The following is an 18,231-nucleotide window of genomic DNA, read 5'->3' as shown; positions in this document are numbered from 1 at the left end:
AGGCCCAGCAAAGTGATGCATATCTAAGATATGAATCCAGATACCGAATTTGGTCATGAATTTGGACATCTCATTTTAGAACATGCCTAGATAGAGCACGATCATACATGGAATTGTTTGTACTATGCATAAATGGCCAAAGAAGTGACTAACAAAAAAACCCATTGATTAGGAAAGGACTAAATTGAAAATCCCTTAAAATGTTCATCAATATTGTTTTTCAGAGGCTACAACTGCCTGCCTTTCACTGTCAAGAACACCAAACACCATTTGCACACCTTTCAGATTTAAAACAGTGTTTATAATGATTTAAATTCTGAAAAAAACCCAATGCATTTCACTACAATTTCTAAATCAGCACTGTCCCATTAACCCAGCAGGAGGAAACAGCTGGCACAACCAGAAAACTCCTTCTTATTATTGCTATTAAATATTATTGCAAAGTCAGGAGAAAACATCCCACCTCACAGGTGACATAGCAGAACCTACAGAATTTTTTGAGACCTGATCATATGAACTAATAGTAAAGTTATTGTAATCACAATGCTCTTAACATATGAAAGGAAAGGTTTACAGGAAGAAATATTTTTTTGTTAGTACAAATTTTATATTTGAAAAAAGAAACGTGTTGGTTTGGAATAGAAGCCCACCTTCAGGTCTGACACCAAAGCCTTTTACTGATCTTAAAGTGGCAGCTCTGAACAAATGCTCTTACATTACACCACTTTCTTCAGCAGAACTGGGAAAAAAAATGGCTCCTCTTTCTCAACACAGCTTATTACTCAGGAAAAAAAAAAAGAATTAATTAATATAGTTAAGAGTAATTATATCACGCATAAACAGCCAATGAACTTAAAAGAAAATCATGTAGTACTTTAACACTTAGAAACAGAAAAACTCCATCACATACAGGCTTATGCACCCTCACAACATTTCTTGCCCATCATTTTCTGTTACCTGCCCCACTCCCTCCCTCTCACTGCACCTTAAGAGTCCTTGGGTTTTCTTTCAGTGATGTATAATCCCTCCTTGCGAGTTTCCTTCTTACCCTTAGAATAAACTGCAATACACTGCACCTTGACACTAAGAAAGGTTTCCTGGACTTCAGCAATTTTTTCTCATTTTTTATTTACCCTCCTATTACTGTCTGGGTGGTTTTTTTCACCCAGATATCTATTTCGTGCCAGTAGGAGAAAGGTAGAGATATGAAAGGTCCTTGGTGACTCTCAGATCTATTTTAAACACACACAAAAGTTCAACAAAATTGCTCTTAAGAATGCAAGTTCTCTTTCCAAGGCTTCCAAGCCTGTCTATTTCTGATAGCGATTCATGCTGTTAAGTCTGCATTTCCTGCCACGAGTTTTACCGCAGGCAAGCTGGTATTACTGAAAGATGACTGTGGTCTGTCACAGGATCATGAGGAAGATAAACTGTTCATTGCGGATAAGCCAAAAGTTTGAAAAACACCAAGAGGCAATATTTGGATTGTCTTTCATGCCAAATCTGTGAAGGCCATTGAGAACGATATTGAGCTAACTCAAGTCTTTCAACATGTTGGATTGGAAGCTGGGAAAAGGAATTTTAGTTGCTTTATATGGCACTTATTTGTTCCTAGGTTAGAGGGTTCATTTTCATCAGATAGTTGCAACTTCTTCCAGTTACCTGTAGCTGTGGCATTCATTAATATTTGCCCATTTAACAGATTTCTGTGATCCTCAAAGATTGCTGCCAGGAAAAGTAATCATCTGATTTCAGGTTTTTGAATAGCTGAATAGCCTGCATTTTTGATGCATCCTTCTCCTTGTCACTGATGGATTTATCATCAGATACAGGCTTCCCAGGTGTTGTCTTGCCTTCAGAAAGTTTCTTGACTTGGTGGTCGTCCTGGCTAACATCCATCTTCACATCGGATTTTAGGCTCTGGAAACAATAGTCACCAACCTGACAAAGGAAAACTGGCTCAGTGCTGTCAGGGTTTAACACCACCAAATTACCCTCTGGCAAAAACTGCTTCCTAGGAAGATCGTTTCCCTTCTCTAAGACAGGCAAAATAACCTTTGTGGGTTTTGAATGTCCATGGGGACCTAAAGGGACAGTAAGGTAGTCTCCAAATGTATCCAGGGGCAATTCAGGAGAAGAGATGGGTGCTTGACCTGAATCTGGGACCACAACACCAGTTTGCCCAGGAAAAAACTCACGGCCAGAGTGGTCACTGGAGGGCTGGGGCTCCTGCAAGTCACAAGGTAGCTCCCCAGCAGTGACAAGTGGCAGATGACTGGAGTCGCTGGCTGATGGTGGTGACAGGCTCTCTGTGGTGATGTACTCCAAGGGACACTGCTGAGGAGACACGATGCGGCTAAGAGCCTTTGGAGATTTCTGCTCTTCTGTTCTTATGTTCATGCTATCCCCACAGGCTGGTGGGGCCAGTGAGGCTTCCTTCTCATCCTCAAGGTGCGGCTTCTTTTCCTTCTGTTGTGGGAGCAGGAAGGGCTGTGGAGCACCTTCTCCTGGCTGCTTTTGCCTTTGTGGAGCCTGGGGACAGTCTTCCTTTGGGAGGGTCACATACTGAAGGGAAACTGATTTCTTACAGACTCCCGCTGGGTCCGCTTCCAGGATCTGATGCATATTGGGCTGGGAGGACATCATTGGGCTATACAAGTATGGACCATTGAAAGCAAAGCAAGGGATTGCCGTCTGGGAAGCAATACTTGCATCAGCACTGTTTCTCCTTGAAACAGGAAAGGAATGACCAGCAGTCTGTCTTGGACAGACAACTGGGGCATGCTCTGGCTCATTTAGAGCATGGTATGAGTTCTGTAGGTCCAGTGTGACAGGAGAAACATCTGTCTTTTTAGGCTGCCCTTCAGGGGACTCTTCCAAAGTCTTCATCTGCCTGAATGCAGAAAAGTTAAAAGTTGCTCATGAGAAATGTTATTGTGGCAAACATTAAATATAAAACAAGCTTAGTTGAAACTACAAATAGAAAAATACTTTCTTAGTAAAGCAGGCTAACCTAGATAGACAAAAAAATTATCCTTTCCTCAAAAGCAACTTGTATAGGCTTTTTAGTGACAGAACATTTGATTATAACCTGCCGTGACTTAGGGAGCTCTTTGAAATTATCATCGACAGTGCTACTATAATGTGCTGTACGCTCACCTGTCCACAACTTGAAGGAAGCTAGCCTGATCCATCTTGTCTGAAAAGCTGTATTTGTTGAAATCCAGCTGGCTGCTTGTTGGCCAGTTTCCTAAATGTACTTTCTGAAAATTAAAAAGCAGACATGACAGAAGAGCAGTGTCTTGCTGGCAGTGGAATCAAGAACCTACATTCCTCGTGGACAAAGAAAAGAAAATAGGAGAGCCTACAGCATCTGGCAATAGGAATACAACTTCCTTAACATGACTAGAAGGTGTGTTCTGTTCTGCAGAAGATGGTTACTTCAGTCCCATGTTGCCTTACCACTGACGTAAGTACAAGTACTCAGTGAGCCAACTAGCAAAAATGCCCTCCTAGACTTGTTATTTGTGAATAGGGAAGGACTCATGGGAGATGCGATGGTAGGGGCTGTCTTGCCCACAGTGATCATGACATGACTGAATTTAAAATTTTCAGGTTAATGAGAAAAAAGGACAATAGAGTTGCTACCCTGGGTTTTGAAAGAGCAAACTTTCAGGGAGCTACTTAAGAGTGTCGCCTGGGAATTCGGTCTAGAGGGCTTGGGAGTCCACAAATGCTGGTCAGTTTTTAAGAACGACCTTTTAAAAGCACAGGAGCAGGCAATTCCAGTGTATTGTAAGTCAGGTTAAGTGTGGCAGATGACCAGCCTGGCTGAATAGGGAATGAAGAAGGGCAAAAAGAAGCCAAACTTGCTCAAGAGCAAAAAGAAATTGTATGATTCTGGAAGCAAGGTCAGGCTCTATATGAAGACTGCAGAACTGGGGTTCATAGATGCAGGGAGAAGACAAAAAAGGCCAAAGCTCAATTAGAGTTGAAGCTGTCCAGTGTTGTATCAGACAACAAGAAGGGCTTTTTTAAGTACATTAATAGCAAGAGGAGGTCTAAAGAAAACATTAGACCAATACTTGCTGATGATAGGAACCTGACGAATAGGGATGAATAAAAAGCAGAGGCATTCAATGTGGTTTTTACCTCAGTCTTTAATAATACTGATAAGACCTTGGGCTGCCCAGGCCTCTGAGTTGGAGGACCATGAGTGAGAGAACAATGATTTTCTATTTGTGGACACTGAAGTTGTAAGGGAACAGCTGTATCAGCTAAATGTTCATGAGTCCATGGGGCCTGATGGGATTCATCCCAGAGTACTGAAGGAGCTGGTGGGTGTTACAGCAGGACCCCTCTTGATCACCTACCAAAATTCTTGGGAGGCTGGGGAGGTCCCTGCTGCCTGGAAGCTAGACAATGTTATTCCAGTTTACAAGAAGGGCATGAGGGAAGGCTCAAGAAAATACAGACCTATTAGTCTGACCTCAGTTCATGGGAAACTTATGGAGAAGATCCTACTGGCTGCTATCAAAAGGCATTTAAAGAGCAACACAATCATCAGGCACAGTCAACATGGGTTCACAAAGGGAAGTCCTTCTGCACAAGGGAAACAGAATTACTGACATGTCTACAAAACTTGGACTAAGGTAATTCAGTGCAGGGACTGAAACTTTCAAAACCATGAAACTAAGGCAGTGAGTGCTTGTGGATGGAGAAACAGCTAAGGAATAGGACATAAAGCTATTAAAGTGCTTCTTAGAGTGGGAAAAATTTTCCAGTTTTGACTGTAGAGATCAGGCAAAATAAACTAACTTGAGACTTTACTATAAGAATAAACCAGTTTGTCTTCTGGCACAACAGAACCCATGCCTTTGCTATCTATTTGAAAATCATGTATTAAACCAGGTCATTACAATGAAGGTCCATTTTACAGCAATATAACAAATGTGCAGTGGTTAGCAAACTCCTTCACTCACACACAAATGTAGATACTGTAACTGCGCACTCACCTCACACAAAGGCCATGTTGTAAATTATACTCATTGGCTTTCCATGTATCTATAATTACCGTAACCCATCCTTTATGAACATAGAACAGAATCAACTATTATACAAAAATATGTCTATCTGTGTGTATGTGTTTATTGCAGTGGGCGAATTATTGAATTAGATATTCTTGCAAGATATATAGATATAAATATATTTTACCACAAAAATCTAGAGATGCCTCTACTACCCTTCCAGATGCTGGGGGTTTTGGAAGGGAGGAAGAAGGGAAGGAGGTTCTACCTACACCGCTTTAACCAAATGCTGCCTTAGCATGTTCCTTGATTTCCAATAAGGAATGCTTGTCCTGGTAACATACAGGCATGTGGAAACATTTATTCCAGAAAATCAGGCTCCTTAAAATAAAATTTTCTTTAATACAGCTACCACCCCATTCTAAAAAGCTCTGAATTAGTGTTGATTACTATTTGGAGATGAATGAAAGCACCAGCTGATGAAGTTTGCTAATGACACTAGCTAATGATTTCAGTCAGTTAATGACACTAATTATTTCAGTCACTTAAAATGTTAAAGTACTGAAAATTTTCTACCTTGATTTTATAGCACAGCAATGCTGACAAACACAACACTAAAGAAGTCTCTAGTATAAATATAAGAACGCAGTTATGTTGAATATGACCAGAACTACTACTAAAAATAAGGCATAGACAAATAAAGATATTTGTTCATTGTGGACTAGGAAACAAGAAGAGCTCTTAAGATCATTTGAAGTCCTGAAAAAGAGAAATAATGAACACATCAAGGTACAGCTCCCTCTTACCCCCAGGTAGCTCTGGATCAGGAGACTCTTGCTGGGGTTTGGAATCTTTTCCTCCCACATTTTCTTCTTCCTGCAACAACACCACGGAGTTTTCAAGATTTGTTTCTCAGCGTGGCCGCAACCAGAAAAGACTGCACCCTGCACACTGTGCTGCCCTGCACAGTGAGGCACCACGAAGGCCCTGACATGTCACCACCCAGTTCCCACCCTTGCACAGACACGCACAAGGCTGCCCGTTGCACACCAAGGGTTATCTCCACCCAGGGAAGATGGGGGACAAGAAGTGCCTCAGCCTTTTTGCCACCCGCAGGACCAACATGCTGCTAAATCTAGTCACAAGACAAGCCTACCTGAGGAAATACTTATAGCTGCAATAAGCAACTATTAGCAAAGTGATGATGAGAGCTGGGAGCATCACTGGGAGAACCACTGGTGGAAGAACTGAAACAGAGAAGAGGTTTTTCATTCTGGTCACTCTTCATGCAAGAAGATCAGGAAAATGTAGGTGGCGTGTCAACGAATAGGACCATGAGGCTTTCAAACTGTTGGGATACCCTCCAAAATAGGACAGATCAAACATGGCATGAACAGCTTACTGTCAGAAGGAGCTCCTCATCTCCTTTACTGATGCTTTTTTTATTTTTTACTGACATCAGAGCAAGCACTTTATGCTAATAGAAAGACAGCTAGGTACCATACTCTACCATGTAGAAGAGGCAGGTGTTCAGGCATCTTAGGTCTGCCCTACTTTGTACAGTCCTCAAGAGACAGGGTCTCAGAGATTCTTCGAAGAGATTTCCTCTGCTAATAGCCATAATGGATCATCAACAACATACCAATTTCTTCCTGAGACACTCACCAAAATTTACTTACTGTCTTACCACTACAAGCTTCCTGAGGACAAATCATGTAAGATCATATCACTTTGCGCACAAGACCATATGATAGCAGACTTTCTGCCCCTAAAGGCCAGAAACAGCTGTATCTTTAAAGCAGCCATATAGCCACTCAACAAATATAAAAGTCTGATGGCTTATATTCTGTCTTCTTGCAGTCTCAGGCTCTTCTGTCACTAATAGAAGAATGGAATACTAGAATCAGGAAACAAGAATGATCTTCTGGGCAGGATCTTTGCTTGATTATCCATGTGGAAAACTTCATGGCTGGTTGTACTCACCTTGTGAAAGGAAGTAGGAAAGAAGCTTAAAAGGTCATTTCTGCTCACTCCCTTCAGGAGCATTGCTGCTGTGCTGCAAGGGTGCAGGTGGGACAGCTACCTTGTTAGGTGACCCCAGCTAGCTCGTGGCTGGACCTAACTTCAACCCAGCTAGAGAACGTATCTTTCTACAGAGGCATTTCAGCCATTAACAGTCCGCAAAACCCTACAGAAGGAGCCTGCATGAAAAGTACCATTCTCAGTCTCCCAGGTGAACTCCTCACTCCATTCACTCCAAGGCCCCTTATAATCCAGAGGCGTATTCACCCTTGCACGCATTTTCCCCCTATATGCTGTAGATGATGCCAGCATCTGCAGGGTGAGGATGAAGGGAGGTTCATCATTGCTGATAATTAACTTCTGGGGAGCCTGGGGAGAAGAAAGAAGCACAAACGATGAAGGTGAGAGGAACCATCTCTCCCATTTGCCCAGCAAAGAGAAATCCAGGACCGCTGCACTTTCTTAGAGTCACCTTGTCATATTGGTTGCTTTTCCAGTACTCAACTTCGTATCTCTGTTTTATGAAGCCATATCGCAACGTGTGTTTTATCCACCTCAGTTCGTACTCCCCGTTCTCCGTCACTGTTACTGACACATTTGTAGGCGGCAGCACCTTGACTGGAACACACGGAATGTCTCAGAGCACTTATCAACACACTGGCCCAGCACTCCCTTCCACCACCGTGGATAGCTTCCAGGGAATGAAAACAACATTGTTTTATGCAATGTAAGAAGTCTCAGCTTTTTAACACTTTTTAATTCTCTGCATCTCCATTTTCTAGTCAAATACGATAAACCACTAGACCATTAAGTAACAGAAAATCCATATCCATTAATATTGACGGCACTCCCTGTGTACAGACAAGCACTACAGCAATATTTGAAACATCTCTACCGCTCCAACACACTTCCAGAGATTTTCAGCTCTCTTGGAGCTACCACTTGATATTTTCACCCACTGCAGGAGTTCTCCCAGCTGTGCTTTGGGCAAAGCAGCACCAGTACCTGCAGATACACGCAGATGGAGATGTTTCACCTGGAGCACCTCACTCAGCAGAAGAGTCCTACCTCAGCCGGTGCTCCAAGGGCCGCTGCACAAACAAAAGCTTCACTGGCTTCTTGAGAAATCACGTAGTGGCACACTCACCACAAACACCTCTCACCACTGCTCCCTGTCAGCAGGGACACCCATGAAGGTCAATCACAGAGAAGACAGCAGTGTGACCATTGCTCAGCAAGAAGCTCTGGGTCACAGCCCACATTTCTGCACAGCCATTTCCACCGATGCCACCTTCCCCGCAGTAACGAGAGCCACCAAGGAGCTCCACACCTATGAGCCACTGCTCCCAGAGGTCTGACCTGACACAGCATCCAGTTCCTTTCTTCATCAGTCCCAGTCTCTTCCCCTTCCCACTCACTTTTCCTCACCACCGCTGTCCTCAGCCCCACTTGCCCAAACAGGCATCTCACCAAGAAGTGACCAGGAGAAGCAAGAAACAACACAGCAACTCACTGTTCTTGTAGCTTTCAATCAATTTCTCCTCCGTCTTGGCCCGAACAGACACATAGTACTGGCTCAGACCACTGGAGTTGCTAACAGGGATCTCACAGCTCTGTACCACGTAGGGGACGTGGGGCAAAGCCTTCTCATCCACAGGAGAGCACTCCTCTTCTCTGAGGGGGGAAAAAGTGGTTGAGCCGAGATCAGAGGAATGGGACAGAGAAGAAACTCCACAGGAGAGGTGCAGGCACGCTGCCATGGGCAGAGCACATACACTGATGCCGGAGTGGCCCTGAAGAACAAGCCAAAGAGGACAGAAGTGGTTATCACTTTCTTCACTTCCCAGCTGCACGTCAGACGATCTGCACCGTTGAAGAGGCAGAAAAGGTTCCTGGGCTGAATGCCACCTTCAGAGAAGATGAGAGCAAGCTGAGCATCAGGAAAGGTCTTGCTTCTCAGCCAGCGCTTCCACCCTTGCACAGCCTCACTGCACCCCACGCTACCTTCAGGGGTCTCCCATGACACCTCCGTGCTCCACTCGCTGAACTGCCCAGAGAAGCCACTGCCTTGCCCCGGTCTGGCTCGCACACGGGCAACATAGCTGCTTCCTGGGACAAGGTCCTCACGGCTGAGATGGCAACGCGTGGTGGTGGAGAGCAAGAGCGAGGCAGCCTTCTGTTGTTGGGGGAAAGGAGGGAGAGCAGGGAGGGAGGAAACTGGGGAGTTTGGAATATGCACACTTAAACATTTTATTTCAAAATAAGTGTATCCTCCTGGAAGGGGAAGCAGCTTCAAATCTATTTTGCCCTTTTCCCACAGGCTCCCGTGAGAACGTGATTCAATTCCATTTGGGAGGGATTCAGGGCAAAATCAATTCCAACTCAAAACCCAAGCGCAGCGCTTTCTCTTCATTGAAGAATAAATCTTTGCATTCCATTTCGCACAAATGGTATTTACTGGGCAAGTCACTTGCAAACAGAAAGAGACCTACTTCTGCCTCACCCAAAACAACATTTGTTGCACCTCCTCATAGCACCCGAGAAGGGAAAGGCCGTTCATTTGCACAACCTTTACCACAGGCTTTACACATTCATTTGCACAACCAAACCAGGGCAGCTCAGCCCCTCCGCTCTTACCTCCCAGGACTCCCACTCCCGCTTGTAAGTGACTTCATAGTCCAGTGCCTTTCCCAGCCCTTGGATTCCATCAGCTGCTCTCCAGGTCAACAAGAAGCCTCCTGATCTCGTCAAGCTGACTGAGAGGTTTTGAGGTGGGAGGGTCTGAACTGAAAGGTGAAGGCACAACCCAGGAGATGAGATAGTGAGGACAGGGATGTGAAGAGGGGAAGAAAACAACTAGGTAATCTTCCCAATTTCCAGAGTATCTTATCCTTGCCACACCAAGTCGCTCCTGCTTGAGTACCCCTTCCAGGTCCAGCTACTGCCAGAGACTTGCCCTCTCCCCTCCCTGTCCCATCCTCTCGGTGACAGTTTTCACAGTGGAAGTGGAATTCACTTCCTGCCTGAACAACAAACACATTCTCAGAGATGCCTAACATTCATTGGAAAAGGAGAATCTGGTATGTAATCCTTACCATTTTGGAAAAGATCAACATTTATTTCTGCTTGTAGCATCTTGTTAGGTTTGAAGCTGTAAATATTCTTTACCCCTATTGCCAAAATTTGTGTGGTGTTGCGACAAACCCAGTGCACGTAGGAGTCTGGAGCTTCATGTACATCATTTTCTGTCTGGCGTTTGCAAAACATTTCCTGGTTTTCCCTGTGTATAGAGAAACTGATCTGTAAAGATCTGATTTGGAGACCTACAGTTAATGCAAAATTAAACTCCTGAAAACTATTCTATCCCATTCTGTTGTTATAATTTACTCAGGGACTTGTATCCTCTTCTCACTGTACCTACTAGTCCTGCTTTGCATCAGTTAATATGACAAACATTTCTAAGACCAGGATTTTTGTCAGATATCTTCCCATTTCAAAGTTGTGCAGCAGAGTGTTATATTTTGGTATTAGTCTATTTTTGTTAGTTTTTAGCCTAACTCTATGTAATTGCATATTTTTTATTATCGATTATTATGATGAAAAATAATGTCATGGAAATGCACTTCTTACTCAGAGCAAAAGGCAGTAAAGTTTCTGATGATTCTTAGCTTCTTCAAGACATTAATTTTGCAGTCCCAGGAAGACACTTAAAAAAATATATATCCATCTAAAATGTACTTCTGTATCCTTAAGTAGTTCTTTTCTGCCAAGGGACCTTACGTATTCATTAAAGATTTCATCCAGAACGTTAATCATCCTTTTAGATAGCCTTTCTCCAAGCCAAGGAGCATCATGAAAATTAGAAACTATATTTTAAACTAGACAGGAGAAGATAAGCTTTGTGTGCTTGCAGTAGCATCCTGGGCTGCTAGAGAGATGTGTTGCTTCTTTCTGTATTTTGCTTGTGCTTATGGCTTCATGCCCAATATATTTTATTGTTCCAGTTCAGATGAGAAATATTAAGTTGTGAATACCTAAGGCCAAATATTGTCTTCCAGGGTAGGGTGGAGTCCCCTGGCCAACTACATGCCAGCAAGCATTATCCAGTATTATTGCTATTTTTAAAAATTGGGTGTTAGTAACGAAATCGGGCATATTCCTGAAGTATGGGTGGGTCTGACCATATATCAAAAGTCAGCTCAGGAGCTGTGAAGTCCTGAAGATATTGCTGTCCACTCACCAGCATTACCTTTTGGGTACCGTTTGGGATTTAGTCAACTATTCATCTGTGAGCTGGCCTTGTTTAGTCACTGGCCATTTTGATTTCAGCAGTGTAACTGTCCACACTTAATACCTGCTTGTCTAATTAGTTCCTTTCAGCCATGTTTCCTGGGTGATCCACACACTCCATCATGTAACAATGTGCCAGAGAACCCTCCAAAGATCCAAGTAGTTTTAAATCATCTTTTCCCAGAAGTATTAGCTCCAAGGTCCTGTTTCAAAGACCTTTCACTGATTTCGGCTGCTTTTACGTCTATTAATTCTCACTTCTTTACAATAAAATGAGGAGTTCTTTCTCTTTCTTTTCTTTACTATATCCCCGGACTAATTAATTTTTTTCTCAGCTTTCCATCTTTGTCTTCCTCTCTTCCATGACTATTCCTCCTTCTCTGTCCTTTCTTATCCTCACAATCAATCCAGTCTGGTGATTCAGTTCCCTTTTCATAAGGAAACAGATGTAACAGAGAGATACTGTTATAAACAGACCAGTATCTCTGGGAGGAAAAGTGATAGCACAGATGAACTTACCAGTCTTCTCTATCTCACAAACACACAGTCTACACATGTTTCTCAGGAGTGATCAAAACGATACTGTCAGTGGTGCTCCTTAATGGGCAAAATAAGGGGGGGAATGTTTCATCCCTTTGAGGTTATAAACAACAGTCAGGCTCACACTTGTTCTGACAACACTTTCTCCATCCCATTAGTAGCAACCTATATGCCCCATTTTATTTCATATCTATGATTCCACAACAAAATAATAGGAAAATAAATGTAAACGTGATAAAAATAACTCCACTAGCACACTCTATTAATTCTTCCCTTCCTACAAGAGACCTCAGAAGCAGGCACAACTTTTACTTTAACCCAATGGCAGAACGAGGTGGCTGTGCTTTCTGAACACCTGACTGCTGGTCCCTGGGATTCCAAGTTGTGGCCAGTTTCCCTTTGGATTTTTATCCAGCACAGCACATATCAGGTACTTACATTATAATGTCATCCCTTTGATAAAGAGTCATACCAACGAGCGCACGAGCCTCTGAATGCTCCATCCATGTGCAGGTCACCTGTGAGTTGTAGTCATTGTAGCAGCTCAAGCTTTTCATAGGGATACTCTCTGAGAAAGGAATTCAAGCAAAAAACCACATAGTGATTAGAAATAGTGAGATATATCAGGAGGTACAGTGATTCTGCCAGCAGAACAGGGAAGGCACTGTTAACAATGTTCTCCTCATGGCACCAGGAAATTACTTTTTTTGAAAATATGTAGTTATGGCCCTCCTGTGCATTTCCACGATACACGAGTGCCCAAACCAAGCTACAACAATGAAGTGAGACTTTTGCACCTGCAAGGCACATAATTCTAGCCAAGGTATCAATTCTCAAGCACTGATAGTTTCCAGGGATTAGTAGATAACTTGGTCAGCAGGCATATGGTGATCATCTCACCTTTGTGTGCTGCTGTATGGGACTTCTTTGCCACTAACCTCCTAGTAAAGGTTATGACAGTGGAAAGGTATATTTAGGAGTGAGATGCTCTGGGAAGAATCTTGTTATGACTCAGAAGAATGCCCGAACTAATTTGTTGGAATTAGATTTATGACCCAGAAATGGCCAGACCTCTCATCAGGGACAACTTTTTTTTTTTTTTAACCTCACAACTGTGACGTGGGAAAATACATGCTGATCCTGGTACATACACTACAAAGCAAGTTGCTTCCTTCTCTTTTTTCATTTTCTCTGAAGGTAATATCTGTGCTGCAGGATTGGGATATGACCTTCAGATGACAGAGATGACTGTGCAAACATGAGTGTGCTCTCTCTAATTTTTCTTGATGAGCACTACTATCAGCTTGTTTGGGGGGGTGCTTTTTACAGGTAAAAAACACCAGAAAATTATCATGGTGCCTTAGCTAGCAAATATAACAGGGACCTTACTTTGATCTTCTACTGGAAAACCAGCGCAAAGTCACTTCTACAGAGTTCCTTGCATAACCAGAAAATAGAGCATCCTGCATAGAAAGGGGTGGTCTGAAGGTAAGCTAAGGCTCAAAATGTGAAGAGATCAGTCCGACCTACACTGTAATACATTTTCCCGCAGAGATCTCAAAGCAAGATGTCCTGCAGCTGACACTGGGCCAGGCAGCATAACTGCCCCAGCTACCGCAGACATCAGGCATTGGCATCTGTCTTGGAAAAGGTAGATGTCCGTGAGGCACACCTGCTGACAGCTCTTACTGTGGTATGTTTAGCATGGCTACAGGAGCTACTGGTCTCTGCTCCTGTCCACTACCATCTGCATCATGCCTTGATGCAGACATGCTGCACTGGGTGATCCAAGGAGATACTTCCCATTCCCAGCTCTGACAAATCAAATTAGGGGGAGGGGAGGGGAGGGGAGGGGAGGGGAGGGGAGGGGGGGAGGGGGAGGGAAGGGAAGGGAAGGGAAGGGAAGGGAAGGGAAGGGAAGGGAAGGGAAGGGAAGGGAAGGGAAGGGAAGGGAAGGGAAGGGAAGGGAAGGGAAGGGAAGGGAAGGGAAGGGAAGGGAAGGGAAGGGAAGGGAAGGGAAGGGAAGGGAAGGGAAGGGAAGGGAAGGGAAGGGAAGGGAAGGGAAGGGAAGGGAAGAAAGAAAAGGAGCTGTCATTGCATCAGAAAAGGAAAGAGATTAAACTCAGAAACACAAGCAATGGATATGGCAGAGGGTCTTTTTTATCTGTCAGCAATTCCACAAGAGGAAAATCAGGGCATTTGGAAGCTGTTGTTGGTAGCCCCCCCCTCCTTGTGTCTGTCCACTTGTCTCTGCTCCTGTCCACTACCGTCTGCATCATGCAGCCTGTCATTTTCCTGTTTCTACTAACTATCACACCCTATTCCTCCTTCCTATTCACTCATTAACCAGTCAGCTTGTTCTTCTCATCCATTTGTCCAGTATTTAACCTGTCCATACCACCAACATACAACTGATTCGTCTGCACATGCTTCTGCTACACACTGATTGTGATCAAGATGTCTGTTCTCCTACAGCGTAGAAGATGGTGGCAGAAGGAAGCAGAAAAGCAAGCAGAAAATGAGGAAGAGCATTAGCTGAAAGAAGATGACAGACACAAAAAGAAAGGCAATAACGGAAGGATAAAAGAGAACATAGATTTGAAACTCACCTCGAATGGCTTGGACACTGAAGACCAAATACAGATTCAGCAGAAGGGTTAAAATCTCTTTCATGTTCATACTGTTCTTTGCACGCAAGCTTGATTCTAATTCAGACAGCAATTGTTTTCATTGCCCACTGGCTACTCTCTTGCTCTGCTTATGTGGAGCTTCTTGTTTTCATTTCATATAAAAAGAAGTAAAACTGAATTAGGGAACTTCTTTAGGCTTTGTGTTGGCCTGCTATTCAGAAAGAACATCTACCAAATATTTATTGTAGGACAAAATCCATGTCTTCTTATTGTGTGAGCTTGCGATATGAGCAAAGAATGAAGAAGTAAACGCGCATTTCCAAGGGAGCGCAGGGATTCTTTCAGCTGAGTAGCAACAAGAAACAATCCTAATCTGTGAAGATAACTCAGCCTTCAAATTCATTCATCCTTCTGCTCTTCATGCTCAAAGCCTTCCTAATGAATGGCAATAGTGTTCTGTTTTCACCTTTCCTTAAAACTATGATCTCCAACCCAGCAGCTCCTGGGAGCTACAGGGGTTGAATTTCTGTATTCATTCACTTTCAGATTTCTCTTCAATGTGCTGCTTCACCAGATGCTCCCCAAACAAGTTGCAAATTGTAGAAATAATACTAGAGAAACTATTTCTTTTTGTGTGTGTGTGATTGCTGAAAATGAGAGTAGATTGAGTGGTTCAAAGACCATGGACCACATTGTTCAATACTGGTATTCAAGTCCTTTTGACCATCTCTCATTGCCCTCTCAAAAGTATAATAAATTCACCTACTCGAGAATGTTACAGAGCTGAGACTCTTTTCTACTTTAGGGGAGCATGGAAAAAACTCCTTTTCAATTCCTACTGACTTTCAGATTTCTGAACACTTCCTTATACCAGAAAGAGCTGGCTGAGCCCTTGAATAAACATTTCAGTTAAGGAACACCTTAATGACTCACAAACCCTTGTATGAAGGCAGACTGTGCCATTTTGTTTTCCCCAAAGAGAAAGAAGTTTCCTTACCTGGATCCAGAGCTGTCTGAGGCAAATGACTTCAACTTGATGGGTGACCCTCCCTGTCCAGCCTCCCCCCACAGCATCAGAAACCACTGATACAAAACCCAGCAAAACCACACTTACCTAGAGCTGGAGACAGAAGATATAAAACAAACACAGGATTTTCTTGGCAAGTAAGTCTTCAGAATAACTGCTATATCTTTTATGCACCCCAAATGGCACTTTCAAAGATGATAACCGCGCCCTTTCAAGGAAAGTCTGTGTAATTGCCTGTGAAATAGGAAGTCTGTACTTCCTATATTAGCCTCCAAAGCACCCACTTAGATGGGACTGGTTAACTGGGAAGACAGGAAAGAAGTTTGTCATTGCCAGTCTGCAGTGTTAACAATTACCAGATCATGCGACTAATGTATTTTCAGAAAAAAGAGGACTGACTGCAGCAGAAGTGAGAAAGACTAAGACAGACTTCTGTTTTTTACTCCAGTGATGTTTCTTGATTTACTCTAGGCTAGGCAATCTTCAAGGCAGGGATCACTTTGTACTTTATGTTTATTTGCACATATATGGGGGGCGGGGACAGACACGGGATGGGGGACAGACAGCGGGAGAACTACCTTTACCTGTGTAATCCTTTCAGTGGTATTCTAAAAAGTAAGTTTTATCTATTCAACAACAATTAATAATACATTATGAGTATTATAGTACATAGAGGGGGAAAAAAAGAAAACTGGTGGGAAGAGTTGATCTGAAATTATCCTACATCCAAGGCAGGTCACTGTTTTAAATCCAGCTTTAAAGCTTAACACAGTAGCCATCATTAGTAAGATCTATAGGGAAGTTAAGTAGACATAAGGGAAAGACAAATTCAAGGTTTGCAGTCTCAGGAGTAAACTACAGGGCACTAAGATGAGTCCCCAGATACAGAATGTAACTGCCAGAGTCTGTCTGCCCTACACTGCTACTACACCTTCTCTAAATCCCTATAGTACTGACCTAAACCACAGGTAGTACAGTTGGGCTCTTACAAGAACCGCATCAATATACAAGGAACAAAATGTAGCTTATGAATAAGGGAAATGTGGAGAGCAAGCAGGAGAATATGAAATATCTGAAGAAATTGTGTGGGACAAATCATTGGGACTATCAGAAGGTGTGCATATAAAGCCTGCAGATGAGGGCAATATGCAGCTTTGCTGGATGGGCAGAATTTACTTTGCATTAAAGTATATGGGCAGAAAAGAATTCTCCTGCTTTGATTTCCAGAGGGCAGTAAGTTTATGTATCTTCTCCCCCTACCCTTAGAAAAGAGGTTTCTTGTTTCCCAGCAGACATTTTCCCTCCCTTGCTCACGCAAACAGCTCCTCCATCTTCAGACTGGCTGAGCTGCTGGTTACATACCTCATGGGATCTGGCAGTCAGCGAAAATCTTCAGATGTTATTTGCTCAGCTGAACTCCAGGAACAGGTAATGAGTAATCCTCCACACCAGGATCCTGCACACCAGAAGCTTTGCAGGCCGTGCATGCCAGTTTTAGGTTTCAAATTTACAATGCACTCTCTAACGTAGGACAAGGGGTCAGAATACCAACATTATCATTGCATATTGCTTCATCTCCTTCCCAAACTGCATTGCTACAATGACTTAGAAGTGGGAAGTTACATTTTGTAACATTTTAGTAAAACGACATCAACTAAAACCTTCCATAGTTGGGAAAAAGGAACATATAAACTGTGTCTCTTCTGAATAAATGTTATCTACCTCTGCAATGTAATATGCATGGATTCTTCAGGTACCTGGACAGCAGATATGGCCTGTAGCACATCTTACAACTCTTTGGAGAGTGCATTTTTTCATACAAGTCTGCACAGGACTGGTATACTGCTAGAACTATGCACTTGAAGTGTCAAGTAAGAAATGATTTATGCATCCCAATATAGCAAACTATATGCTTATCTGTAAATATAAACCCTTTCCTTTATTTCCAATATACTTCTATGCATAAATGCAGGGCTACAAATAATAGAATATTATGGCTTATCTATATAAATAAGTTTATGTATACATAGCAGGAAGAAAAAAAAAAGTTTAAAGGGTAAGTCACCTTAAAAACTTTTGTTGCTGATGAAGATCTTGTTACCTGACAGCATTACAGGTAACATCTAGGAAAAAGACAAAACATTATTTTGCCAGTTTTGGGAGGGGCAGGTTAGTTATTCTTGTTAGTTAACTGTTTATTAGTACCTTCAGATGCTTGCTAATCTTCCCTTTTGCCTGTACAAATTTTAGCAGCAGGTCAAGGACAAAGATTTTTTTGAATGAGGAATTGTAGTTTAATGCCACAGAGACTAACAGCTGAATCCAAAGCATGATGTCTGAAAACTCTTTTAAATTTTTTTTTCTGGTTACATTTATACTTGGTGGCATCTTTTTAACACCATAACCGCATGGTGGTTTTAAAATACAGTATTTTAGATATCAAACAATTTATGTAAAATATACATAACTGGTAATTTCTACAAGCTGCAGTAAATTTGTTCAAGAAGAAAATATTTTAATTGCATGATCATTAAATAAATTATTGCAAGACACTCTTTTCTTCAATAATGAATTTCGCCTTAAGGAAAGCTGAATAGGTAATATTCAAACTCTTCTTCAAAATTATCTCACTTTCACAAAAAAAAAAAAGAAAAGCACAGAATTATTTCATTCTCCCCCCCCCCCCCCGAAAAAC

At 42.5% G+C, this 18,231-nt stretch overlaps 1 protein-coding gene across 3 annotated transcripts; it reads right to left on the bottom strand.

Moving 5' to 3' along the window:
- Positions 1 to 569: 569 nt before the first annotated feature.
- CSF2RB (colony stimulating factor 2 receptor subunit beta) lies at positions 570 to 18,090 on the bottom strand. Of its 3 annotated transcripts, XM_080392927.1 has the most exons (15): positions 16,899 to 18,090; positions 15,507 to 15,629; positions 14,489 to 14,650; positions 12,318 to 12,447; positions 10,145 to 10,329; positions 9,687 to 9,835; positions 9,054 to 9,225; positions 8,825 to 8,957; positions 8,563 to 8,723; positions 7,522 to 7,667; positions 7,244 to 7,418; positions 6,184 to 6,274; positions 5,834 to 5,903; positions 3,160 to 3,263; positions 570 to 2,893 (listed from the first exon to the last, which is right to left on the bottom strand). In XM_080392927.1, the coding sequence occupies exons 3-15, from the start codon at positions 14,556 to 14,558 to the stop codon at positions 1,696 to 1,698; spliced, it is 2,784 nt and encodes a 927-aa protein (XP_080249053.1). In that variant the 5' UTR covers positions 14,559 to 14,650; positions 15,507 to 15,629; positions 16,899 to 18,090; the 3' UTR covers positions 570 to 1,695. The 3 variants fall into 3 exon arrangements, with proteins under 3 accessions (XP_080249053.1, XP_080249054.1, XP_080249055.1); XM_080392928.1 differs by lacking the exon at positions 16,899 to 18,090 and having other exon boundaries at positions 14,489 to 14,647; positions 15,507 to 16,862; XM_080392929.1 differs by lacking the exons at positions 12,318 to 12,447; positions 14,489 to 14,650; positions 15,507 to 15,629; positions 16,899 to 18,090 and adding an exon at positions 11,404 to 12,311.
- Between the last annotated feature and the right edge of the window lie 141 nt (positions 18,091 to 18,231).

Source organism: Falco punctatus (genome assembly GCF_963210335.1).
Source record: "Falco punctatus genome assembly, chromosome: 6".
Classification (NCBI taxonomy): Eukaryota; Metazoa; Chordata; class Aves; order Falconiformes; family Falconidae; genus Falco; species Falco punctatus.
This window is presented reverse-complemented; position numbering and strand designations above follow the sequence as displayed.